We start from the raw sequence: 26,979 nt of genomic DNA, 5'->3' as shown, positions 1-26,979 counted from the left end.
GAATTTTTATACGTTAAAGTAGACTTACAGGATCTTGGGGGAGGGGAGGGGGTCAGGCTAGGACTGCCTTTGGCCCTTAGCACAGTATTAACATCGAGGTAGCTGAGTTCCTAGAGGAATGTCACCGTGCCTGTTTCCAGGACTTGTCAGTGGGCTATAGGTAGTAAGGAAATTTAATTGTGTCTACCTACATTCCCTTCTGGAAGCTAGGTTACTGATTGCTTTGTTCTTGTAGACTGCTAAGACATTTGTAAACTGAGGGAGACTCAAGTCTTGCAGGATTGTGGTATCTATAGGTTAACTGTTTCTTTGTCCTTTAGGGCAGCCAGGAGTGCCTGAGGAATGGGGTATACATCCCAGGGGGAGGGGGTTGCAGGGTGTCAGCTTCTGCTTTGTCCTCAGCTTGCCTTCCGTTCCCTCATCACAAGGAGGGATTCTTGGGAACTTCTGATTTATAGCCTGTTTGTCAGGAGCGCAAGTAAGAACCTGAACTTGCAATTGGCATCTAAAGTGAGGGGGCAGTCCTGTGGGACTATTTGTTAGATAATTTAGTAATTTTCTTTCCTGTTACCACCTGTGTTCTTTTTTTTTTTTAAGATTTTATTTATTTGAGAGTGAGAAAGTGAGTGAGAGAGCAAGAGTGAGCGAGAGAGCATGAGCTGGGGGGAGAAGCAGAGGGAGAAGCAGGGAGCTGAGCAGGGAGCCCGAGGTGGGCTCTGATGGCTGATGAGGGAACTGAAGGCAAGGTGAGGACAAAGCAAAAGCTGACACCCCACCCCCCACCCCACAACATGGGATGTCCTGGCTAAAGGAAAAAAACAAGTAGTTAACTCACGGAGATCACCATCCTGCAGGACAGGAGTCTCCCTCAGTTTTACAAATATTTTAGCAATTTAGAAGAACAAAGCTATCAATAACCTAGCTTCCAGAAGGGAATGTAGGTAGACACAATTAAATTTCCTTACTACCTACAGCGCATTGACAAGTCCTTGAAACAGGCGGAGTGACATTCCTGTAGGGACTCAGCTGCCTCGATGTTAATACTTTGTTAAGGGAAAAAGGCAATCCTAGCCTGAGCCGCCCCACCCCCCAGGATCCGGTAAGTCTACTTTAACATATAAAAGTTCCTTTGGAAACTTCCTTTATCTCTAACCACCCCCCCAAAAAAATACGTGTTGGCAATCATCCCCCAAGCATATGGCCCACCGGTATACATCTGAAGGATCTCATGACTAAAGATTTATTAGACGGTAATAAATGACCTTTTCTCAACAATAGCTAGCCCCCTCAAGGTCCTGGAAACCCTTGCTTCCAAAATTCCTTAGAGACTTATGCTATCCCTAACCCCCTCCCAATTTGAGGGTATATAATGGGCCACTCCTCATGAACCCAGTGCAGCTCTTTCTGCCCACGGCTCCGGCCCCTATGCTTTAAAAAACCACCTTCTTGCACCAAAGACATCTCATCCTTCTTGATCGTCGGCTCCAGACCTCACCTCACCGACATCCCACAACCTCATCAATGGCCAAGGCAGACGCTTAACCAACTGAGCCACCCAGGTGCCCTAAAAATCTTAATTCTCCATGCAGAATTGTACCTGCAATCACTGATAAATGATCATCTCTTACCAGCAAGGACATGAGAACATGGGATTGAGATGCCCCTTTATCAGGAGGTTCAGACTTTCTGCATCATTCTGCAACTGTGAAAGTTGTAGCCAGTGACCCAAATAGTATTTAGGTTGGTCTCCGTTTGAAATAGATGTCAGTTTTCTCAATAGAATTGAGTGTGATGGGGTTTGGGAATATAGGTGAGGTTCAGTGGGGTGAGGTCTGGAGCTGACGACCAAGAAAGAATTTTGAGACGTCTTTGGTGCAAAATGGTGGTTTTATTAAAGCATGGGGGCAGGACCTGTGGGCAGAAAGAGCTGCTGCACTGGGGTTGTGAGGGGTGGCTGATTATATACTACAGGGTTGGAGGAGGTAAGGAAAAAAGAGGTTTCAAAAGGATTTTCACATGTTAAAGAAGACTCAGAGGATACCAAAGGCCTTGCCATTGGTAAAGTTAAGGTTGTTTTTCCCTCCAGCAAGGCATTAACATGAAGATAATTGGGAGCTTCCTAGAGGAACATTACACTCTGCCTGCTTCAATTATCTGTCAGTGGGCTGCAGGTTATAAGGACATTTAATTTTATCTACATTTCCTTCAGGAAGCTAGGCCATTGACAGAAATGTAAATTGCTAAGACTTTTGTAAACTGAGGGAGACTCCTGTCTTGTAGGATTGTGATCTATGTAAGTTAACTCTTTGTTTTTCCTTTCCTTTCCTTTGCTTTAGGGCAACCAGGAGTGCCTGAGGAAATGTCACATATATCCCATGGTGGGGGGGGGGGTTGTGGGGTGTCAGCCTCTCCTTTGTCCTCTGCTTGCCTTCTCCCTCATCAAGTGTATCTTAGAATATTGAGTAAGAACTATTATATAGATAAAAATGGGTGGGGCAAAAATCACTGACCCTACAGGCAAGGCACAGATTTTCTGTGGGAGGCAGAGACAGAGATCCTACTTGTTCACTGGCTTAAGGGCGGCCTAACATCTTTCTTCTTTATTCCCAGCCACGGCCCTGTATAAAGTTTTTTTCCCTTCCTCCTAGCCAGTCATAAGAGATTTCACAAAATTGACAAATGCATCAGGCTACATACATTTCAAAAGAAATAACAAAGTGCCTTCTGCTTATTTTCTGTGCGAATGACTCTGTGGAATGATATGACCATTTAGATCAGTGGATTTCGGAGCATTTCGGTATCAGTATTAGCCTCTGGGAGCCGGTTGACGTTTACGGAATGTGAAATTATGCCTCTTCACTGCAGTTCATAAGGAGCAAATCCTCTCCCTCCTCGACTCTAGGCTTCCAGCATCCCTTGAGGAGCCGCATGGCCAATGCTCTGATTGGTCAGGCTGGAGAAAAACCCTTGCCTCCGCCACGAGAGGATTGCCAACTACATTACCCAGAAAATCGTGCGCGGAGTTGCGCCAATGGAAGCATTTCCGCGGGAACACATCGCGTAGGGGTGGGACTTCCGGCCTCCTCCTCGTGGCGGCCATTTTGCTGCTCTCGGGTGTGCCGGGGCGGGACTGAAGTGACGGAACTGTCAAGGCGCAGAAGTCGTTGTCCCCACGGCAGAGAGGCGGGTCCGCGGCTGGCGACGCCGCCCGGGCTGCCCCGCGGCGGGGCCGGGACGGGGACTGCCGGCCGGGTGTCTGCTCCGCCCACAGAGTCCGATGGCGGCGGCCGCGCCCAGGGACCCGGCTCAGGTAAACGCTCGTCCCCCGGGCCCTCCCCGCCGTTCCTCCACCCAGACCCGAAAGGCCCGAGCGCGGGGCGCCTGCTCGCGTCCCTGCGGCCCAGGCCCGGGTGTCCGGGACAGGGAGGCGCCGGTGGGCGGGGGCCCCGTGAGTGAGCGCCGGCGTGCTGGCTGCGGGACGGGCTCCGGGCTGAGGGGCCGGCTGGGGCAGAGGCTGGAGGGGGCCTGAGACGGGAGGATTCTGCCCTCAGGGAACAGAGCGTGAGGCGGAGTCACGCCCGGAATAGCGGGCCGAGGTGCGGTACCTTCGTTCCTAGGGCACTGGACGGTCGTGAGCAGAAGAGGAACACAGTCAGTGTTAGGGGGTTAACAACTTTCCAAAAGTTGCTCGAGGGAGAACAGGTTGGAGTGTGGGTGATGGAGACAAGGGAATACCGGGAGTGGAGTTCTTGTCGGAGGTCACTGAGCTGGTAGGAGAAGCACTGAGGATTGAGGCACAGAGGTTAGGTAGCCTGAGGTCACTTGGTTCAAGGGCTGGGCGGGATGCAGGGAAGGCCTGATCTCATCGAGCTCAGTCTGGTTTCCTCCCCTCAGCCGCAAGTTCTGAAGGTTGTGAAAGCACGTAGAGAACCTATTCAAGTAAGGAGAGGCTGCCTCAGTCCCTTACTGGTCTTGACATCGCCAGTATGGTGTCCAGGACTGTGGTATTTTGAGGCTCTTCCCTTGCTGTTTTTCTAGCTGCTGGATATGGGCACCTTGAGGCTACCCCAAGCCCAGGGTCCTGAGTGCAGCCCAAGGGTTACATGCAGTGTTCCTGTTGCTGTCAGCCAATATAATCAGGTGTGAGAAGTTATCCCAGAAATAAATACCAAAGTGTGCAAATGCTTGAACCTGTTTGCATTCTCCCTGCTTCCAAGAGCTGAGGGTCAAGAATCAGGCCTCAAATGTGGCTGTTGAGAATTTGGGCATCTGTTATGTAGGTAATGAGAGGTTTGGTTAAGGGAGGGGTGGTCTTACCAAAGTCTTAATAGGATCCATCTGTTTGCAGAAAAGATAACAGACTCTGGGGGTAACGGAGGAGGCAGGGAGCCTAGGAGGAGGCAGCTGCTATAATCCAGATTGATGGACCAAAGTGGTGGCCATAGAGGTGGGTGAAAAGTTGGACTCTGTCCTTTTTTTTTAAAGAGGGGTAGATTTTTTGATGTTGTAGTTGAGAGAGAGAAAGGAAAGAGTCCAGGATAACCCCAGTGGTTTTTGGTCCTCGCAGCTGAAGGGATGGAAGTTCCATCAACTGGGATGGGATGATTGATGGTAGGTTAATTTTCTTTGGGACTATGAGGAGTTTTGTTTGGTCCTGTTAAGAGTCTGAGATGTTCCAGAGAATTGTGAATGGAGACAGCAAATGGATATCCGGATTCACAGGTCTGGATATCTTGGGCGGAGGTTTTAGATGAAGACATCCAAAAGTGGTGACTATTGTGTGGACCAGGATGGAGCTGTGGATTACATTTAGATTGGGGAATGCTGGTCATCATGACAATCCCTTTGCTGGCCAGATAGAGGAGGCTGCATGATGAGGAATGATTGTCTTGCTGTGCACCTGATTAGTGTTGCTGGGCACACAAATGCAGGTGGGAAGTGATCATGGTAACCGTATGGAAGAGAGAATGGTTTGGCCGGTGATCAAGGCTTCCATGGGATGAGTGGACATGAGATGGCTATGGAGGCATAGAAGTAATTGAGACAAGATGACACAGACCAGGCTCCTGCTTATTCACTACTGTAGTTTCACTGGGATTTTGTGGTGAGCTTTGGTGGGGTCTGTGGTGTTCAGTCTTGATGGTGGATAGGTCTGGGGCAGACTTTCAAAAGTGGGGGCTATTGTGAGGACCAGGATGGAACTGTGGATCACATTTAAGTGTAATGTAGGTTATAGTGGTAATGCTATTTACAGGTTAGACTGGGGTGTATGCTGAGAAGTGGGTCTCTTGCTTAGCACCTGGTTGAGAACCTAAGAATGAGAAACACAGGGGAGGGAGAGAAGTGATAGTGCAAATGGTGTGGGGGAGAGGATGATCTGGGAGGTGGCTAAAGCTTCCATGGGATGTGTGGGTGCAAGATGGCTTCAGAGGCAAAGGAGTTATTGAGGCAAGATGAAACCGAAGGCAGGGCTCCTGCTAATTCACTACTGTATGAATTTACCAGAATTTTGTGGTGAGTTTTCATGGGGTCTGAGCGTTTAGTTAGGTCTTGTTGGTGGATAAGATCTGGGGTAAATGGTAGTCATTTGTGAAAGTCATTATGCCTGGCAGGGAGACTATAAGAATTGGGGTTTTAGGGAAGATTGAGTGGAGGGTGGGAGTTCTGACTGCGATGGTACAGCAAGTCCGGTACAGAAGTGGAATGGGTCATGGGCATCTGTAATCCATGTGTGCCTCTGGGTGGCTAGTATTGAAGCAAGGATCAGAGATACAGAGGAGGCCTTCAAAGCAGAATTCAGGGGTTTGGCCAAAGTAGAGCTGTGGGAGTGCAGCTGTGGGGACTGAAGATGTGAGAGAGGTACAGTTTAAAGAACGGTGTGCACAACAAGAAGAAATGTGAACTAAGGGCCTCAAGGTGTTGGAGCTGAAGGGTAAAGCATGAGCCCACATATCATTGTGTCTTGGGAGTCTCGAAATAGAGACCCTGGGGAAATCGACAGTATGGACCCTACAGGTCAGGAGGAATTTGGATGACATCTCTGTTCCTCCTTCCTGATGTTGCTGAGGGCAGAACACAATGAATAAAGAGAACCTAAAGATAGGGTGGGCATTAGTGGCACGTAGGCCTGGCATTTCTGAAGTGGGGAGCTCTGAAGGAAGATGAGTGTGGGATAGATGTGTGGGGAGATGGGTTGTGGGACCCCAGAGAATGTTCATGGTTTCATCTGTCCCCATCATAACAGGATAGTGTGACCTTTGAGGACATTGCTGTGTACTTCTCCTGGGAGGAGTGGAGGCTCCTTGATGAGGCTCAGAGATGCCTGTACCACGATGTGATGCTGGAGACCTTTACACTTATATCCTCACTGGGTAAGGCCCTCACCCTCCCCAGTGGCCTGAACTAGGCTTTATACCCTCCCCACCCACCATTTCTCAGTGTCTCTCACATGTGGGCCATGGGCACTGCTTGCTTCTCAGCTTTCTGGGTAATTGCTGTGTTGATAGGGCTGGTTTATTTGCACTGCCCTCTTCTCTCCCCTGCAGCCTCAGTACCTGCTATACTGAACCCTCTTAGGAAAGGAGTCAAGGTTAGTAGGTTTTCAGTGAGCTTAATGAATTTCGCCATGCTTGTCCTTTGTTTGGGTCAATGTGTCAGATCCTTGTCACTTCTGTATCCTAGGGTTGGTTGGTTTCTTTTTAAAGTAAGCTCTATACCCTTGGGGCTTGAACCCTCAACCCTGAGATCAAGAATTGCATGTTCTGCTGACTGAGCCAGACTGTTTTCCAGTTTTTGATCTCTTTTAGCTGACATTTCCTTGTGTCTGCTTGTGCCAGGTTTGCATGCATTGTCATAGTCACTACTTACTTGAGACATAGGCTACTTTTCAACACATTCCTGCAACGTTTGTAGTTTAGGTGCATTTTCTTTTTTTTCCCCCCAGCCTTCTGGAGATACAAAATTGTAAAAGTGCACCAGGGGTGCCTGGGTGACTCAGTCAGTTGAACATCTGAGTCTTGGTTTCAGCTCAGGTCATGATCTCAGGGTTGTGGGATTAAGCCCTGCATCTGGCTCCACACTCAGCACAGCGTCTGCTTGTCCCACTTTCATCCCCCCACTTGTGCTCGCTCTCTCAAATAAATCTATAAAATCTTAAAAATACATATATGTTAAAAAAAATAAGTGCACGGTGTGATGATTTGATACATGCATGTATTGTAATATAATTTCCACAACTGAAGTTCATTAAATATCTACCACATCATAAAATTACATTATTTTTTTGTAGAAATGCTTACATCTACTCTCAGTAAATTTCACATATACAACATCATTATTAACTGTGGTCACCATGCTGTATGTTACATATTCAGAACTTTTTAATCTTTTTAAAAAATATTTTATTTATTTCAGAGAGAGTGAGGGGGAGAGAGAGAGCATGAGTGGCATGGCAGGGGAGGGAGAAACAGATTCCCCAATGAGCGCGGAGCTCAATCCCAGAACCCTGGGATTGTGACCTGAGCTGAAGGCATATGCTTAACTGACTGAGCCACCCAGGCACCCAAACTTTTTCATCTTATAACTGAACATTTGTACCTTTTGCCCATCTTCCCATTTCCCCCCACACCCCAGCTCCTTGCATTCTACAGGCGTACCTCAGAGATATTTTGGGTTTGGTTCCCGACCACCACAATACAGCAAACATCACAATAAAGCAAGTCAAATGAATTTTTCATTATCCCAGTACATATAAGTTATGTTTATTACACTATAGTCTTTTCTTGTTTGGTTTTAGGGAGCGCACAAGTGGGCAGGGAGGGGCAGAAGGAGAGGGAGAATCTTAAGCAGGCTTCATACTCAGCACAGGGCCTGACAGGGGCTCGGTCTCACAACCCCGAGATCATGACCTGAGATGAAATCAAGAGTTGGACTCTTTTTTTTTATTTTAAAGATTTTATTTATTTATTTGACAGAGAGACAGCCAGCGAGAGAGGGAACACAAGCAGGGGGAGTGGGAGAGGAAGAAGCAGGCTCCCAGCAGAGCAGGGAGCCCAATGCGGGGCTCCATCCCAGGACCCTGGGATCACGCCCTGAGCAGAAGGCAGATGCTTAACGACTGAGCCACCCAGGTGCCCCTTTTTTGTTTTTGTTTTTAAAGATTATTTATTTATTTATTTGAGAGAGAGCAGGAGCTGGGAGGAGACGGTTCAGAAGTAGGCTCCCCTCTGAGCAGGAGCCAGATGACGCGGGGCTCGATCCCAGGGCCCTGGGATCATGACCTGAGCTGAAGGCAGACACTTAATTGACTGAGCCACCCAGGTTGCCCCCAGGATGTGCAGATTCTTAGAGGTAATAATGGAATGTTCAGGAAATGACAAGTCTTTCTTTCAGGTGGAAACAAGGAGCAGGGGGAATAGGAGTCAGAACTGCAAACTTGGGTGTCTACCCTGGAGGTAATGAGAAGTTTGTATCAGAAGAGGAGGCAATCTTACCAAGGCCTTTTTTTTTTTTTTTTTAAGATTTTATTTATTTATTTGAGAGAGAGACAGCCAGCGAGAGAGGGAACACAAGCAGGGGGAGTGGGAGAGGAAGAAGCAGGCTCCCAGCGGAGCATGGAGCCCGATGGGGGACTCGATCCCAGGACCCCGGGATCATGCCCTGAGCCAAAGGCTGATGCTTAATGACTGGGCCACCCAGGCGCCCCAAGAGTTGGACTCTTAGCTGACTAAGCCACCAGGTGCTCCTGTTTATACTATAGTCTACTAAGCGTGCCAGAGCATTATGCACCCCCCACAAAAAAAATGTACATTTAAAAATATTTTACTGCTGAAAAATGCTACCATCATCTGAAATTTCAGCAAGTATTTTTTTGCTGGTGAAGGGTCTTGCCTTGATATTGATAGCTGCTGACTGGTCAGGGTGGTAGCTTGCAAGGTTAGGGGAGCTGTGGCAATTTCTTAAAATAAGACAACAGTGAAGCTTGCTGCGTTGATTGACTCTTCCTTTCATAAGCTATTTCTATGTAGCATGTGATGCTGTTTTACACCATTTTACGCACAGTAGAACTTCTTTCAGAATTGCAGTCAGTCCTCTCAAATCCTGTTGCTGTTTATCAGCTAAGTTTATGTAATATTCTGAATTCTTTGTTGTCATTTCCACAGTCTTTACAGCATTTTCATCAGGAGTAGATTCCGTCTCTTTTTTTTGAATTTTTTAAATAATTTTAATTCTAGTATAATGAAATACAGTGTTTTTTAAAACGTGTTTTTAAATTTTAGATTCCATCTGAATAAACTTTCTTTGCTCATCGATACGAGGCAACTTCTCATCCATTCAAAAATTTTTTTTAATTTTAATTTTTTAACACTTATATTCAATTAATTAACATGTAATGTATTATTTGTTTCAGGGGTACAGATCCGTGATTCATCAGTCTTATATCCATTCAAATTTTATCATGAGGGGGCATGGGTGGCTCAGTTGCTGGGCGTCTGCCTTTGGCTCAGGGCGTGATCCCAGGGTCCTGGGATCGAGCCCTACATCGGGCTCCTTGCGCAGCGGGAAGCCTGCTTCTTCCTCTCCCACTCCCCCTGCTTGTGTTCCCTTTCTCACTGGCTGTCTCTCTGTCAATAAATACATTACATCTTTAAAAAAATTTTTTTATCATGAACTTGCAGCAATTCAATCATATCTTCAGGCTCCATTTTTTTTTTTTTTTAAGATTTTATTTGAGAAAGAGCGAGCAAGAGAGTGGGAGGAGGAACAGGGGGAGAGGGACAAGCAGATTCCATGCTGAGTGCCAGGCTTGATCCCAGGACCCTGAGACCATGACCTGAGCCGAAATCAAGAGTCAGATGCTCAACCAACTGAGCCACCAGGCGCCCCCGGAGGCTCCACTTCTAATTCTAGTTCTCTTGCCATTTCTGTTACATCTGCAGTTACTTTCTCCATGGAAGTCTTGACCCCTTCAAAGTCATCCATGAGGGTTGACATCAACATCCAAACTCCTGTTGATATGCTACCCATGCCACCCATGAATGGCAGCTGGAATGATGAATCCTTTCCAGAAAGTTTCGATTTACTTTGCCCAGATCCATCAGAAAAACCATTCTGGCAGCCCTCACCTTACAAATTGTATTTCTTTCTCTTTCTTTCTTTCTTTCTTTCTTTCTTTCTTTCTTTCTTTCTTTCTTTCTTTCAGATTTATTTATTTATTTGAGAGAGAGGGAGAGTGCATGTGTGTGTGAAGGGTGGGGGGAGCAGAGGGAGAGGGTTTTACTAGCCGACTCTATGCTGAGTGTGTAGCTGACACAAGGCTCATTCTCAACAAATTGTATTTCTTAAATAATAAGGCTTGAAAGTCAAAATTGGGGTGCCTGGATGGTGCAGTTGGTTAAGTGTCTGACTCTTGGTTTTGGCTCAGGTTGTGATCTCAGGGTCGTGAGATCAAGGCCCACGTCGGGCTCCAAGCTCACCTGGGAGTCTGCTTGAGATTCTTTCTCCTCCTACTCCTCCTGCTCCTGTGCGCATGTGCACTCTCTCAAATAAGTCTTTAAAAAAAAAAAAAGTCAAAATTACTTAGGCTGCATGGGCTACAGAATGGATGTTGTGTTAGCAAGCATGAAAACATTAATGTACATCTCCATCAGAGCTCTTGGGTGACCAGCTGCTTTGTCAATGAGTAGTAATATTTTGAAAGAAATCTTTTTTTCTGAGCAGTACGTCTCAGCAATGTGCTTAAAATAGCCGGTAAACCATATTATAAACAGGGTGCTGTCATCCAGTCTTTCAGGCAGAGTAGATTCAGCATAATTCTTAACGGTCCTTGGATTTTCAGAATGATTAATGAGCACTGGCCCCTAACGAGAGAGTTCCCCTATCCTTTGAAGCCAGGCATGACGTCTCTAGCTCTGAAAGTGCTAGATGGGATCTTCCAATAGAAGGCTGATTTGTCTGCATTGAAAATGTGTTGTTTCGTGTAGCCACCTTCATGAATGGTCTTAGCTAGATCTTCTGGATCACTTGCTGCAGCTTCTGCATCAGCACTTTGTATTTTGATGGTCTGGAGATGGCTGCTTTCCTTTAATCTCAGGAACCAACCTCTGCTGACTTTGAACTTGTCTTCTGCCGATTCCTCACCCCTCTCAGCCTTCCTAGAATCGGAGACAGGACCTTGCTCTCGATTAGGTTTTGGCTTAACGGAATGTTGTGGCCACTTTGATTTTCTGTGCAGACCACTAAAACTTTCTCTGTAACCGTAGTAAGGCTGTTTTGCTTTCTTATCATTTGTGTGTTCACTGGAGTAGCACTTTGAATTTCCTTCACAGACTTGTGATTTTTTTGCCTTCACAACTTGGCTACACTTGGCCAGCTGTTGGGCTCAAGAGGCTTAGCTAGCTTTTGGCCTGTCTTGGCTTTCGACATACCTTTCTCGCTAAGTGTAATCATTTCTAGCTTTTAATTTAAAGTGAAAGATGTGTCACTCTTCTTTTCACTTGAACACCTGGAAGCTATTGTAGAGTTATGAATTGGTGTGATTTCAACGCTGTTGTGTCTCAGGAAATAGAGTGGCCCAAGAGAGAGAGATAGGTCAATGACTGGTCATGGAACAGTTAGAAGAGACACAACATTTATCGTTTATTGATTATGTTAAATGTCACATGGGCATGGTTCGTGGCGCTCCAGAACAATTACAGTAGTAACAAAGGTCTCTGATCACAGATCACCATAACAAATACGGTAATACTGGAAGCATTTGAAATATTGCAAGAACCACCAAAATTTGATACAGACATGAAGTAAACAAATGCTATTGGAAAGATGGTGCCAATAAACTTGTTCATTGCAGCGTTGCCACAGACCTTCACTTTGTAAGAAACACAGTATTTGTGAAGCATCATAAAACAAAATGCCTTAAAACTAAAAAATAAATAGATATGCCTATACTCTCTGTTTCTATGTTTTGGCTTTTTTTTTTTTTTTCCTAAACCTTCCAACCACAGTGTACGAGGGTTCCTTCTACCTTCACCCTCACCAACACTTATCTCTGCTCTTTTTGAAGGTAACGATCTTATCAAGCGTGGGGTGATACATCATTGTGGTTTTGATGTGCATTTTCCTGATGACTAGTGGGAAAGATCATTTTTTCATATACCTGTTGGCTGTTTGTAGATTTTCTTTAATAAAATGTCTATTCAGGTTCTTTGCCAATATATTAATCCAGTTGTTTCTTTGTTAGTCAGTTGTATGACTACCTTATGTATTTTAGATGTTAACCATTATGAGATAAAGCATTTGCAAATATTTTCTCCCTTTATATTTTGTTGATTGTTTCCTTTGCTATGCAGAAGATTTTTAGTTTGATGTAGCTGGACTTTATTTTTGCCTTTGTTGCCTTTGGTTTTTGTTTCCTATCTGAAAACTCATTGTTAAGACCAGTGTCAAGGAGCTTTTCTCTATTGTTTTACATTTTCATGTCTACATTGAAGTCTTTAATCCATTTCGAGGTAATTTTTGTGAGTGGTGTAAGGTAGGGTCCTGGTTTCTGTTTTGTTTTGTTTTGTTTTGTTTGGCATGTGCATATCCAGCTTTCCCAGCACCATTTATTGAAGAGACTGTCCTTTTCCCATGTGTGTTCTTGGCACCCTTGTCAAAGAGTAGTTGACTATATCTGTGTGGGTTTATTCTGGGCTTTCTATCATATTTCATGGGTTTGCATGTTTGTTTTTATTCCAGTACCATAGTGTTTGTACTACAGTTTGAATTCACAAGGTGTGGTCCCTCTAATTTTGATCTTCATGATCAAGGTTTCTTTGGCTATTTGAGGTCATTTGTGGGGCAATTTTAGGATTCTTTTTCTGTTTCTGGTAAAAATGCCATTAGAATTTTGGTACATCTTGCATTGAATTTTAGGTTGCTTTATGTAGTAGGAACATTTTAATAATAATTCTTACAGTCCACAAACATGGAATATCTTTCCATTTATTTGTGTCTTCAGTTTCTTTCATTGGTGTCTTTTTCATTGTACATATCTTTCATCTCCTTGGCTAAATTTCTTTCTTTCTTTTTTTTTTTTTTTAAAGATTTTATTTATTTATTCGACAGAGAGAGAGAGACAGCCAGCAAGAGAGGGAACACAAGCAGGGGGAGTGGGAGAGGAAGAAGCAGGCTCATAGCAGAGGAGCCTGATGTGGGGCTCGATCCCGTAACGCCGGGATCATGCCCTGAGCCAAAGGCAGACGCTTAACCGCTGTGCCACCCAGGCGCCCCCTAAATTTATTTCTAAGTATTATATTTTTTAATGTTCTTTCAAATGGGATTGGTTTCTTAATTTCTTATTGAGATATTTCATTGTTAGTAATAGGCACATCTGATTTTTGTATGTAGATTTTATATCCTGCAAATTTACTGAGTTTGTTCAATTTGAGTTTTTTGGGGGACTTCTTAGGGTTTTCTTTATATAAAATCCATGTCATCTGCAAACAGACAGTTTTCTTTCTTTTCTGATTGCTCTGGATAGGACTTCCAGTACTACTTTGAATAGCAGTTACGAGCATAGGCATCCTTGTCTTGTTACTGATGGTAGAGGAAAAGTTTTTATCCTTTTACTGTTGAACGTATTCTTAGCTATGGGCTTATATATGGCCTTTGTGGTATTGTGGTGCATATCTTCTGTACCTAATTTTGGGGGAGTTTTTATTGTGAAAGGATTCTGAATTTTGTCAAATGTTTTTTCCACATCTAGTCAGATGGTCATATGAGTTGCCTTCATTCTGTTAATAAGATATGGCACATTTATTGATTTACTTATGAGGGACCACCTTTGTATCCCAGGGATAAATCTCACTTAATCATATTTATGATTCTTTTCATATGCTGTTGCAGTTGGTTTCCTAGTACTTTGTTGAGCTTTTTTACATCTATGTTCATTAGGGATGTTTACTTGTAATTTTGTTTTCTTGTAATGTCTTTCCCTGGCTTTGGTGTCCTAATATTAGCCTTCTAAAATGAGTTTGAAAACGTTTCTTTCTTCCCTTTCAGATTTTTGGAAGAACTTGAGAGTTTAATCCTTAAAATGCAGATAGAAATCATCATGAATCCATCTGGTCATTTCCTTTTCTTTGTTGGGAGATTTTTGATTACTGATTCAATTTCCTTGTCTATTTGGATTTTCTATTCTGATTCAGTGTTGGGGGGTGCCTGGGTGGCTCAGTTGATTAAGCTTCTGCCTTCAACTCAGGTCATGATCCCAGGGTCTTGGGATCAAGCACCACATCTGGCTCCCTGCTCAGTGAGGGGCCTATTTCTCCCTCTTCCGTTCCCTCTGCCTGTCCTGCTCTCTCTCTGTCAAATAAATAAACTCAAAAAAAATTTTTTTAAATGATTTCGTGTTGGTAGGTTGTGTGTTTCTAGGAATTTATTTTAGGTTTTCTAATTTGTTGGTGTATAATAGTTCATAGTAGTCTTTTATGATCCTTGTAATTTCTCCCCTTTTCTGAATTAATTTGAGTCTTGCCTTTATTCTAAGTTAGTCTAGCTAAAGGTTTTTCAACTTTATCTTTTCAGAAAAGCAGCTCTTTTTATTGTTTTTCTGGTTTCTATTTTATTTCTGTTCTGATCTTTGTATTTTTCTTTGTTTCACTAACTTTGGTCTTAGTTTGTTCTTTTTCTAGTTCCTTAAGGTGTAAAGTTAGGCTGTTTATTTGAGATTTTTATTTATTTATTTTTTTAGTGCTGGCATTTATCGCTCTAAGCTTTTTTCTTAGAACTGCTTTTTCACATTCCATATGTTTTGTTTTCCATTTTCGTTTTTCTCAAGATATTTTCTTATTTTGCTTTTGATTTTTCCTTTGGCCAATTGATTGGATAGGCATGTGTTGTTTAATGACCACATATTTGAATTATTAAGCTTCCTCATGCTTTTTTTTTTTTTTTTAAGATTTTATTTTTTAAAAAAATATTTTTTAAGTAATCTCCACACCCATTGGAGGGGGTCAGACTCACAACCCTGAGACCAAGATTCGCAGGCTCCACTGACTAAGCCAGCCAGGCACCCTGTTCTCATGTTATTGATTTCTAGTTTTATTCATTGTGTTATGAAAAGGTACTTGATAGAATTTCAGTCTTCTGAAATTTGTTAAGACTTGTTTGACATAACATATGATTTATCCCAGAGAATATTCTGTGTGCACTTGAGAATGTGTATGCTGCTGTAGTGGGATGGAATATTCTATATATGTCTGTCGGATGCATTGGGACCATAATGTTCAATTCGGATACATCCTTACTAATATTTTGTCTGTATATCCACCCATTGTTGAAAGGGGGATATTGATATTAATATTTAATTGCTGTCTTTTCTGCTTTCAGAGCTAGTTAAATGTGCTTAATACTTAGATGCTCTGATGTGTGATGCTTACAAACCTACAATTTTTACATCTTCTTGATGAATTCATTCCTTTATCATTATATAATGACCTTCTTTGTCTCTTGACAGAGAGACAGCTGTTGACTTAAAGTCTGTTGTATCAGCTATGAGTATAGCTACCCATATTCTGTTTTGGTTTCCATTTGTGTGGAATATCTTTCAGTTCCTTTACTTTCAACCTTTTGTTTTGATTTCAGCCATGGTATCTCTTTTGCGATCTTGTTAATTATCATCTTAGTGTTTTGTAGTACCTTTCTTCCTCTCTTGCTGTCTTCCTTTGTGATATGAGGATTTCCAATGGTGTTATGCTTTCATTCCTTTATCTTTTGTCTCTACTGTAGGTTTTTGTGTTGTGGTTACCCTGAGGCTTATTTAAATCATCTTACAACGTTCTAGTTGAAACTGATAACTTTAATTGCATATAAAAACTCTTTTACTGGGGCGCCCGGGTGGCTCAGTTGTTAAGTGTCTGCCTTCGGCTCAGGTCATGATCCCGGAGTCCTGGGATTGAGCCCCACCTCAGGCTCCCTGCTTGGTGGGAAGCCTGTGTCTACCTCTCCCACTCCCCCTGCTGGTGTTCCCTCTCTCACCGTGTCTCTCTCTGTCCAATAAATAAATAAACTCTTTAAAACAAGCAAACAAAAAAACTCTTTTACTCACCTCCTTCACATTTTATGTTTTTAATGTCACCATTTACTTTTTTTTTTTTTTTTAAGATTTTATTTATTTATTTGAGAGAGAGCACGAGCAGCCGGGAGGGGCAGAGGGAGAAGCAGACTCCCTGCTGAGCAGGCAACCCGACCGGGGGGGGGGGGGGGGGGGGGGATGGGGGGCGGCTTGATCCCAGGACCCCCTAGACCATGACCTGAGCCAAAGGCAGATGCTATCTGACTGAGCCACCCAGGTGCCCCACATCTTTTTATATTTTGTAACCATTCACAAATCATTGTAGATATAGTTATTTTTAATACTCTGGTGTTTTGTCCTGCATACTGGTGTTGAGTGATTATCACACTATTGAAGTATTAGATTACAGTAGTCCCCTGTTTTCCAGGGGAGGATATGTTGGAAGACTCCCAGTGGGTGCCTGAAACTTCAGATAGTACGGAACCCTATATATACTAAGTTTTTTCTTATACTTACATACCTGTGATAAAGTTTAATTTATAAATTAGGTACAGTAAGAGATTAACAACAATAAATAAAATAATATGAAAGTTGTGTAAATGTGTTCTGTTTCTCTCAAAATATCTGATTATACCACACTCACCCTTCTTGTGATGGTGTGAAATGATACAAGGCCTAAATGATGAGGTGAAGTGAGGTGAATGAGGTAGGCTTTGTGACATAGCATTAGGCTACTATTGACCTTCTGACAATCTGTTAAAGCACAGAAGGATCATTTGCTTTTGGACTGTAGTTGACCATGGGTAACAAACCATAGAAAGTGAAATAGATAAAGATGGACTCCTATATTTTGAATATGACTGTACAGTTGCATTTATCAGTGTGTTCTGTATTTTCATGTTACACATTAGCATACTTTCATTTTAGTTTGAAGAACTGTGTTTAGCATCTTTTGTAGGGTAGGTCAAGTGGTGATGAACTCCCTCAGCTTCTGTTTGGGAAAATCTTTCTCCTTCATTTCTGAAGGACAGCTTTGCTGGTAAAGTATTTTTAGTTTGAAGTTTCTTTGTTGCGTATTTAGAACACATCATCCTACTTTCTCCTAGTATTTAGTGTTACAGCTGAGAAAAATGCTCATAGCCATATGAGGGGGAGGGGAGTTCCCCTGTATGAGTTTTTCTCACGGTTTTCAAAGTCTCTGTCATTACATTTTGAATTTTATCATATAGTTGACCTTTGAACAACATGAGGGTTAGGGGTGCCAACCCCCATGCAGCCAAAAAACCATATATAACTTTTGACCGTCCCCAAAACTTAGCTGCTAATAGCCTGTTCTCCACCAAAGCCTTATTAATACCATAAAGTCAACCCATGTTTTGTATGTTATATGTATACTGTATTCTTACATTAAAGTAAGGTAGAGAAAAAATGTTAGAATCATAAGGAAGAGTAAATACGCTTGTGGTATTTTACTGGATTTATTGGAAAAAGTCTGCTTATGAATGAATCCGCACAAACCCATGTTCTTCAAAAGGGTCTTGTTGAAGTCCTCTTTGGTTTGAATCTTTTGGGGGACTTATGAGCATTATGTACCCAGATGTCCATGTCTTTCCACAGATCTGGGAAGTTTTAGTCCATTATTTTTTAATCCATTATTGTTTAAATAAGATTTCTGTCCCTGCCTGTCTTCTTCAGGGCCCCCATAATGCAAATATTATTCTGTTTTCATAATGTCCTATACCCACATAGACTTTCTTTATTCACTCTTTTTAGTTGTCTTTTTTCTAATCGGACTGAATGATTTCAAAAGACATATCTTCAGGGGCGCCTAGGTGGCTCAGTTGGTTAATCGGTTAATCATCTTCCTTTGGCTCAGATCAGGATCCCTGGGATCGAGCTTTGCATCAGGCTCCCTGCTTCTCCCTTTCTGTCTGCTCCACCCCCTGCTTGTGCTCTCTCCCCCTCTCTTTGTCTCAAATAAAATCTTTGAAAAAAAATGTGCAGAGCACTACTAAAAAAAAAAAAAAAAAAAAAAAGACATATATTCAGTTTCCGATTCAGATTTGGATTGATGAGGCTGGCTGTTGATGCTCTCCATTGCATTTTTCATTTCTTTTTCCTTTTCTTTTTCTTTCCTTTTCCTTTCTTTTTTCTTCCTTTCTTCCTTTCATTCATTCATTCATTCAAGTTGGCGGCAGAGTGAGGGAGAGGATCTCAGGCAGACTCCATGCTGAGTGCAGAACCTGACATGGGGCTGGATCTCACAACCCTGGCATCATGATCTTAGCCAAAATCAAGAGTCAGATGTTTAACTGACTGAGCCAACCAGATGCCCCTGCATTTTTCTTTTCATTCATCATATTCTTTACCATAACTTTTTTCCAGTACAATTAACATACAGTGTTCTTCTATTTGTTTCAGGTGTGCAGTATATTAACCATAATTTTTTTGGTCCTTTTTTATGTTTTCTTATCTGTCAAAAAAATCTTATATTGTTTATAATTGTTCTTATTTCATTGAATTGTCTGTTTTCTTGTAGCTCATTGAGCTCTCTTAAAACAATTATTTTGAAATCTTTGACAGTTCCTAGATCTGCATTTCTTTGGGGTGACTGATCAATTACTGTTTTCCTTTGGGGTGTTCCGTTTCCTTGAATTTTTGTGTTTCTTGTAGCCTTGCATTGATGTCTATACATTTCATGCAGTAGTCCCTTCTTCCAGACTTTACAGAAAGGTTTTGGTGGGGAAGATCTTTACCTGTGTGTGGATGTGAGTGCACCAGGTTGGTGGGGTGTGGCAGTTCCAACTACAGCTTGATCAAGAGGCTTAGTGTCTATGCAGCTCTGATGAGATCAGTGTCATCAAAGACTGTAGGAGTCCTCAGTAGCCAAGGCGGTGTGTGTCCACAGTAGTAGAGAATGCTACTGGGAACCTCCTGATCTCTTTCTCCCACAGGAAATGTTTTGGCTGTGGGTTCCCTTGATGCCAAGTCCAGCTCTTGGGTTCTTTGTGGTGGTGGTAGCATTGGTGTCTTATGTGCAGGCACCAGTGGAGTGGGTATGTGTCTTGGTTCTAAGAGTGTGAATAGACCTGGATTAATAGTAGTTCTAGGGTCCCAGTTTCTGAATAGCCTGCTGCAGTGTTGACTTGCTGTGTAAGATGCAGTTGTATACTGACTATTGATGGAGCTTGTGATTGGAGCATGGGTACACTCAGTGTCTCTGGGATTGGTGGAGCTGACTAGCCCACAAGGGCCATGGCTCTCGTGCCTGAGACCTGGGCACTCAGGTGACAGCCATGGAGTTAGGTTATGGAATATAGGCAACCATGGAGCAGTTGCAGGGTTGAGGTCCAGGGTATATGCAGGGTTGGTGTGAGCTCGTTTTTGGGTGGAGGGGTTAACTCAGTGTATTATTCTCTGGCAGTTCCCCCATGGTGATAGCTATTGATTACCTTAGTGCAAAAGCTGCCGGGGTCTTTTGCAGAGCAGGCATATGGGGTCCATGCCTACAAACACTTGGATACCTCTGCTGTGTGATGTGTGATGTTCTGCCGCTGTTGCAGGAATTGTTGACGTTCTCTGCAGCAGAGGCTGCTGAGGTCCCCTACAGAGTAGGGGAATGCAGTGGCATCAGCCCTTTGGCTGACAAAGCTCTCCCCTTCTTATTTTCTGTCTATATCCAGCTGTCTTCACTAAGCCAGTTCCCCATCGATCCTTTCTTTCTTTCTTTTCTTTCTTTCTTTTTTTTTTTTTTTAAGATTTTATTTATTTATTTGGGGCGCCTGGGTGGCACAGCGGTTAAGCGTCTGCCTTCGGCTCAGGGCGTGATCCCGGCATTATGGGATCGAGCCCCACATCAGGCTCCTCTGCTATGAGCCTGCTTCTTCCTCTCCCAGTCCCCCTGCTTGTGTTCCCTCTCTCGCTGGCTGTCTCTATCTCTGTCAAATAAATTAATAAATCTTTAAAAAAAAAAAAAGAGGGATCACGCCCTGAGCCGAAAGCAGACTCTTAACCGCTGTGCCACCCAGGTGCCCTGCCCCATCGATCCTTTCTGTGTGGTTATTCTCCTTTTTGTATGCTCCATTGTGTCACTGTAGTATTTTTTTTTCTATGATTTTAGTTATTTGAGAGAGAGAGAGAGCAAACACACAAGCAGGGGGAGTGGTAGGAGGAGAGGGAGAAGCAGGCTCTCTGCTGAGCAGGGAGCCTGATGCAGGGCTCAATCCCAGGACCCTGGGATCATGACCTGAGCCAGAGGCAGATGCTCAACCAACTGAGGCACCCAGGTGCCCCTGCGTTCTGTAATATCTTAATTGACTCTTAAGCCTGCCAAAGGCAAAGGCTGATTTCCTCTGCTCTTATGCTGACGTCACTCACCTTGCTGTCTTTTGTGCTGAATAGCCCGGGACAGTGCTGGGTATTCATTTGTCCTGTTTTTCCCTTAGGACTTGTATCGTCCATGTCCCATGTAGTTGCTCAGGGCTTTCAGGGAAGAATCCTTTGTGTATCACAGGATGGGCAGGACTGCAGACATGGCAGAGTGGACTCATAGGGGCCTGGGCCTGGTCAGTGGCTGGAGTGTTCATATCACACCAGGCCCCCCATGGTGAACCTGTCTTTATTCACCCACACTTTCATGCCATTTCCAGTGGCCACACTTCATTTCTACCTTTTTGTCTCCATTTTGTCATTTTGCCAGTTTGTCAGTTCTCTCATCATTTCTACTATGACTTCCAGCACAGGGATAATTTCTACCTCTCTGGACTCCACATCTCACCCATTTCTCTCACTGTTTGTGTATTCCAGCATTGGCCACAAGATGTTCGTGTATCCCTGAATTGACACTGAACAGCAGCTAATCTGTTGCTGTTGGATTTTAATGGGCTTGGATGCATGCTTTTACCCAGCCTCACATCAGCAGTAGCAAAGGTCCTGCCAAAGACTGTTGGCAGAGAAATGAGTTGTAGTTCTTGGCTCTGTTTCTTGTCTCATAGCCTGTCTTTGTATCCTTCCCTGGTGGGGTCTCCACCATTCTGTGACCTTAGGGGTCAAATAATGCATAGTGGCTGCTCCTTCAACTGAATTCCAACTGCGTGTCCAAAAAAGCATGTCATACACTCCTGCCTAGATGAGATGGATGCATATATGTGATGGGCTCAGCCCCTCGCGATAGTGAACACGAATTTCACCAGCGTTTCTTTGCCTTCAGGTTGCTGCTGTGGAGCAGAGGATGCAGAGGCACCCTTTGCACAGAGCACTTCTGTAGGTGCGTCACAGACCGGGACACCCACGGCAGCTCTGTCTTCCCGGAAGACCCACCCCTGTGAGATGTGTGGTCCAGTCTTGAGAGACATTTTCCATTTGGCTGAGCACCAGGGAAAAGGAAACAGCCAGAAACTGTTGAGGTGTGGGGCGTGTGGGAAACGATTTTATTGCAGTGCAAAGTCTCAGCCGCAGCAGGAACAGCACGTGGGAGAGAAACCGTTTAGATGCAGTGTGGACAAGCCATCTTTTGTGAAGAGCTGCAGAATCCATAGTTCAGGAAAGCCCTCTACCTGTGGAGAGGTTGAGAAGAACTTCCTGTCTGGCTCAAGACAGCTGCAGCAAGAGGCCACTCACACTGGGGAGAAACCACACACGATCACCCAGTGTAGGGCAACTTTACAAAGCAGAAAAAGTCATCATACCTGGGGAGAATGCAAGAAAGCCTTCAGTCCCAAACACACGCTTGTTCAGGACCACTGTTTTGTGTGCAGTGAATGTGGGAAAACATTCAGGTACAAATCTTCATTTGCTATACACCAGAGATTCCATACTGGAAAGAGACATCATGAGTTTGGTGAATGTGAAAAATCCCTTAGGCAGAGCTCAACCCTCAGTCAACATGGAAAGACTCACACTGGGTCCAGGCAATACAAGTGCAGCAGATGTGGGAAATCCTTAAGCCACAAATCTGTCCTCATTTATCCCCAGAGATGGCACAATGGAGAAAACAGTTATGTGTGCAGTGAATGTGCAGAATCTTTTAGCCATAGCTCAGTGTTGATTCCATGTAGAGTTCAAACTGGTGAAAGGCCTTATAAGTGTAGTGACTGTGCAAAATCTTTCACCTCTATCTCTGCCCTCAGTTATCATCAGAGATCTCACACAGGGGAGAGGCCTTATGAATGCAGTGAATGTGGGAAATCTTTTATCTCTAGATCTGACCTCCGTTATCATCAAAGAGTTCATTCTGGAGAAAGGCCTTATGAGTGCAGTGAATGTGGGAAATCTTTTATCACTCGTACTGCTCTCCGTTATCATCACAGAGTTCACACTGGAGAAAGGCCTTACGAGTGTAGTGAATGTGGCAAGTCCTTTACTCGAAGAAATAACCTCATTATACACCTAAGAGTTCACTCAGGTGAAAGGCCTTATGCGTGTAGTGAATGTGGGAAATCTTTCACCTTTAGCTCCAGCCTGCGTTACCACCACAGGGTTCACACTGGAGAAAGGCCTTACGAGTGTAGTGAATGTGGAAAATCTTTTAACAATAGGTGGACACTCATTCGACACCGGAGAATTCACACAGGAGAAAAGCCTTATGTTTGTAGTAAATGTGGGAAATCTTTTACCTGTAGCTCCACACTCCAGTATCATCATCGAGGTCACCTTGGAGAAAGACCTTACGAATGTAGTGAATGCGGGAGATCTTTTACCACTAGTTCTGCCCTCCGTTATCACCAGAGAGTTCATACTGGGGAAAGGCCTTATGAGTGTAATGAATGTGGGAAATCTTTTATTTCTAGGTCAGACCTCCATTATCATCATAGAGTTCATTCTGGAGAAAGGCCTTATGAGTGTAGTGAATGTGGGAAATCCTTTATCCGAAGAAATAACCTCATTTTACACCAGAGAGTTCACACCGGAGAAAGGCCTTACAAGTGTAGTGAATGTGGGAAATCTTTTAACAATAGGTGGACACTCATTCAGCACCAGAGAGTTCACACGGGAGAAAAACCATACGTGTGCAGTGAATGTGGGAAATCTTTTACCTGTAGCTCCACACTCTGTTACCATCAAAGAGTTCACGAAGGTAAAAGGCCTTATGAATGCAACGAATGTGGTAAATCTTTTACCTCCAGTTCCACTCTCCGCTATCATCAGAGAGTTCACACAGGAGAACGGCCTTACAAGTGCAGTGAATGTGGGAAATCTTTTACCTTTAGTGCCAGCCTTCGTTATCATCACAGAGTTCACAGTGGAGAAAGGCCTTATGAGTGCACTGAATGTGGAAAATCCTTTAAGGATAGATCACAATTCAATAAACACCGGAGAACTCACACGGGAGAAAGGCCTTATGAGTGCAATGAATGTGGAAAGACTTTTAGCCAAAAATCTTCCCTGTCAATACACCAGAGAATTCATAATAGCGAACGGTCTTATGAGTGTAGTGCCTGTGGGAAATCTTTTACATCTGTCTCTGGCCTTGGTTATCACCATAGAGTTCATAGGGGAGAAAAGCCTTATCAGTGCAGTGAATGTGGGAAATCTTTTACCAATAGCTCAATACTGATTCGACACCAGAGAGTTCACACAGGAGAAAGACCTTACGTGTGCAGTGAATGTGGAAAATCTTTTACCAGTAGTGCTACCCTCTCTTATCATCAGAGAGTTCATGCAGGTAAAAGGCCTTATGAATGCAGTGAATGTGGGAAATCATTTACGTCCAGTTCCACCCTTCGTTACCATCAGAGAGTTCATGCAGGAGATAGACCATATGGGTGTAGCGAGTGTGGGAAATCTTTTATCTCTAGCTCTAAACTACGTTATCATCAGAGAGTTCACACTGGAGAAAGACCTTACGAGTGCAGTGAGTGTGGAAAATCCTTCAGGGATAGTTCCCAGTTCAGTCAACACCGGAGAGGTCATACTGGAGAAAGGCCTTACGAGTGCAGTGAATGTGGGAAGTTTTTTACACGAAAGTCTACCCTCTCTCAACATCAAAGAGTTCACAGTAGAGAAAGGCCTTAGGTGTGCAGGGAATGTGCGATTTCCTATTCACTGTAACAACACCGGAGGGAACTCTGAGGAGCCATCTCTGAACTGAATCTCAGACATCTAAACATGCACAGTGGGAGATCCCTTGTAAGTTTCAGTAATGTAGTAGGCTTGTGTAAATATGTTGCACTTTCTAAACTGTCCAGGGCTTTCTAGATTTAGCCCACTGCTAGATTTTGTGACCAAAGCCTTTCACCTCTCCTGCCTGGCAGGTCCGCAAAGTGTGCAGCAGTCACCTCCACGGCGTATTCAGGGAAGCTGACCTTTGTTCTCTCATGAGTTAGAACAAGTTAGGAGTAACCTGAGCCCTTAGGGTCAGTTTCCCCATCTCCTTAACTACCTTGGGTATGGACCTGAATCACTGATGACCCAGGGTTTATGAGTTTGGCTGGCAGCTTACAGAGAATGACTACCTTTTTCAGAGACGTGTTAGTCTCATGTGACACTTGTGATGAGTTTTTCCAGCTTCCAAGTCCCAAACAGTGATTGTCTGCCACACATTGCTTTGGCTTATGTGATGATCAAGGCCTTACTCTTTAAGTCCTCTTTCATCTTGGATGCTGTACTTTGTGGGGTAGTTTATGTATGGATATGGGCTCAACAAGCGTCGCTGGGTGAACTTTTTAGGAGTCTCAGATTGCCCATGCTTGAGGAGGGGGAGGAGGATGGCAGCAAATAATTTGCCAGTTTTGACCAAATTTGCATTGCTGCCCCACGACCTCTGAAAAAGTCCAGGGCTTTCTGGTTTTCATTTGAGATCTCGATGCTTTGTGTTTTAGGAGTCTCAGTGATGACCCCAAGGAGGGGGCAGGTGTGAAACCCTCAGATGCTTCTGAAAAGAGCATGAATTTTTTTTCCCCTTACTCAAAGGAGATACCACAGGGGATGTCAGCACTGTTGAGGGGTTATCTTTCCCAGCTTTACAAACAGCCATGTGCCCTGATGTCCACAGTCTTATTGGGCTAGGGTTACTGGTTATAAGACCACAGTGGGCAAGGGAAACCATAATTGGTACAGAAACACTGGCTTAATAGGAAGTGGAGGAGACTGCAGCCAACTAGATGCAATGTGCCTCTTCTAAAAATGGATCCAGACAAATTTCTGTGACAGTGACTTTGCAGAATCAGTGTGTATACAAATCTCAGGACCTCCAGGCATATTTATCTTGTGTGGGTAAAGTCGTTGTCAGAGAAAAAAATAAAAACTAAAATAATCAAAAGTTCTGTGGTTTCCTCTCAGTGCTGTTTGCCTCAAAGCCACTACCACAGAGGTGGGAAAAAAGATAAAGGGGGATCTGTATTCCTGAGATATGGCACTTGTGACCCAGGAAGCATTCCTGTTCATTATATGGAAATATTCTTCATTGTTGTCCACATTTGCTGCCACTGAGGTAATATCCCCACAGGCATGAGAAAGAGAAATGGAGTCAGTGTGGGGTTGTCAAACCTATTTTCCAAAAAGAGTGGGACATAGATATTTTATCTTGAGCCATTTTTAAAGCTTTATTGTGGTATAGTTTATATATGTACTAACCTGCATATATTTACAGTATAATTTGGTAAGTTTGACATAGTTACAAACTTCTGAAACCATCATCATGGTCTGGATAATGACCATACCTGTCACATTATGTTTACCTCATGTCCTTTTGTAATCTCCCTTGCCCCTCCCACCTCTCCAGGTAACCTCTGATTTACTTTCTCTTAACAATAGATGGATGGATACCTTTGAATTTTTTGAATTTATGTTTGGAATTGAGTATTTTGTTGTTTTTCTTTATGTGTCACAATTACTTTGAGATTCATTAGTGATACTATATGAGTAGTGGGTGTTTTTTTTTTGTGTGTGTTTTTTGCAGAGTAATATTTTTGGATATACTGGTTTATCCGTTTATCTGTGTATGAGGATTTGGGTTTTTTCTAGATTTTGACTATTGAAGATAAAGCTATTATAAACATTTGTGTTCTTTATGTGAATGTATGTTTCCTTGATCTTCTGTTGGTAACTTAGAGTATGATGTCTGGGTCACGGGGTATGTAAATGTTTTACTTTTGATTATACCTTTTGCATCTTCCCAGCAGTGTATGAGAGTTCCATTTTGTCCACATTCTGAGTACTTGGTTTGGGCAATCATTTTAATTTTAGCCCTTTTAATAAGTTTTTAGTGTTCTCTCATTTTTTTTTTTAAAGATTTTATTTATTTATGTGACAGAGAGACAGACAGCCAGGGAGAGAGGGAACACAAGCAGGGGGAGTGGGAGAGGAAGAAGCAGGCTCATAGTGGAGGAGCCTGATGTGGGGCTCGATCCCATAACGCCGGGATCACGCCCTGAGCCGAAGGCAGACGCTTAACCGCTGTGCCATCCAGGCGCCCCTAGTGTTCTCTCATTTTAATTGCATTTCTGTAAGGATTCATGATGGGCATTTTTTCCAATGCTCATTTGCTATCTACATCTCTGGTAAAATGCCTGTGCATATCTTTTTCTTATTCTTTGAGCTTTGGCTATTTTCCTGTAACAGGACAGTGAAACAAGTGTGTGTTCCCATGCATACGCTATTCACAATGAAATGAATAGCTGTACCCTTTTAAATTTTTTCTGCATTATTAACATGTTCTCCATCACATTCTTTTTAAATTTTTTTTAAAGATTTTATTTATTTATTCGAGAGAGTGAATGAGCAGTGGGGAGGGGCCGAGGGAGACAGAGAGAGAGAAGCAGACTCCCTGCTGAGCAGGATGCCCAATATGGGGCTCCGTCCCAGGACCCCAGGTTCATGACCTGAGCCAAAGGCAGCCGCTTAACTGACTGAGCCACCCACATGCCCCATCACATTCTTTTTTAAAATATTTTTATTTATTTATTTATTTATTTATTTATTTATTT

At 43.4% G+C, this 26,979-nt stretch overlaps 1 protein-coding gene across 1 annotated transcript; it reads left to right on the top strand.

The window, feature by feature from the left end:
• Positions 1 to 3,074: 3,074 nt before the first annotated feature.
• On the top strand, positions 3,075 to 26,283 carry LOC123776988 (uncharacterized). The gene is made up of 3 exons (XM_045773395.2): positions 3,075 to 3,310; positions 6,245 to 6,371; positions 21,264 to 26,283. Exons 1-3 carry the CDS (start codon positions 3,278 to 3,280, stop codon positions 24,065 to 24,067), a joined length of 2,964 nt encoding a protein of 987 aa, XP_045629351.1. The 5' UTR covers positions 3,075 to 3,277; the 3' UTR covers positions 24,068 to 26,283.
• Positions 26,284 to 26,979: the final 696 nt, after the last annotated feature.

The sequence above is a fragment of the Ursus americanus genome, chromosome 21 (genome assembly GCF_024610735.1).
Source record: "Ursus americanus isolate L20-20 chromosome 21, mUrsAme1.1.p, whole genome shotgun sequence".
In the NCBI taxonomy this organism is placed as follows: Eukaryota; Metazoa; Chordata; class Mammalia; order Carnivora; family Ursidae; genus Ursus; species Ursus americanus.
Note: the sequence above shows the minus strand (reverse complement) of the source record. Positions and strands in the feature narration are given on the sequence as shown.

Excerpts from the sequence above, each read along its gene's own strand:
- LOC123776988 (XM_045773395.2), top strand. The coding sequence starts at position 3,278 with ATGGCGGCGGCCGCGCCCAGGGACCCGGCTCAG. Across the intron at positions 3,311-6,244 it reads CGCCCAGGGACCCGGCTCAG|GATAGTGTGACCTTTGAGGA; the intron begins GTAAACGCTCGT and ends CCATCATAACAG. Across the intron at positions 6,372-21,263 it reads TACACTTATATCCTCACTGG|GTTGCTGCTGTGGAGCAGAG; the intron begins GTAAGGCCCTCA and ends CTTTGCCTTCAG.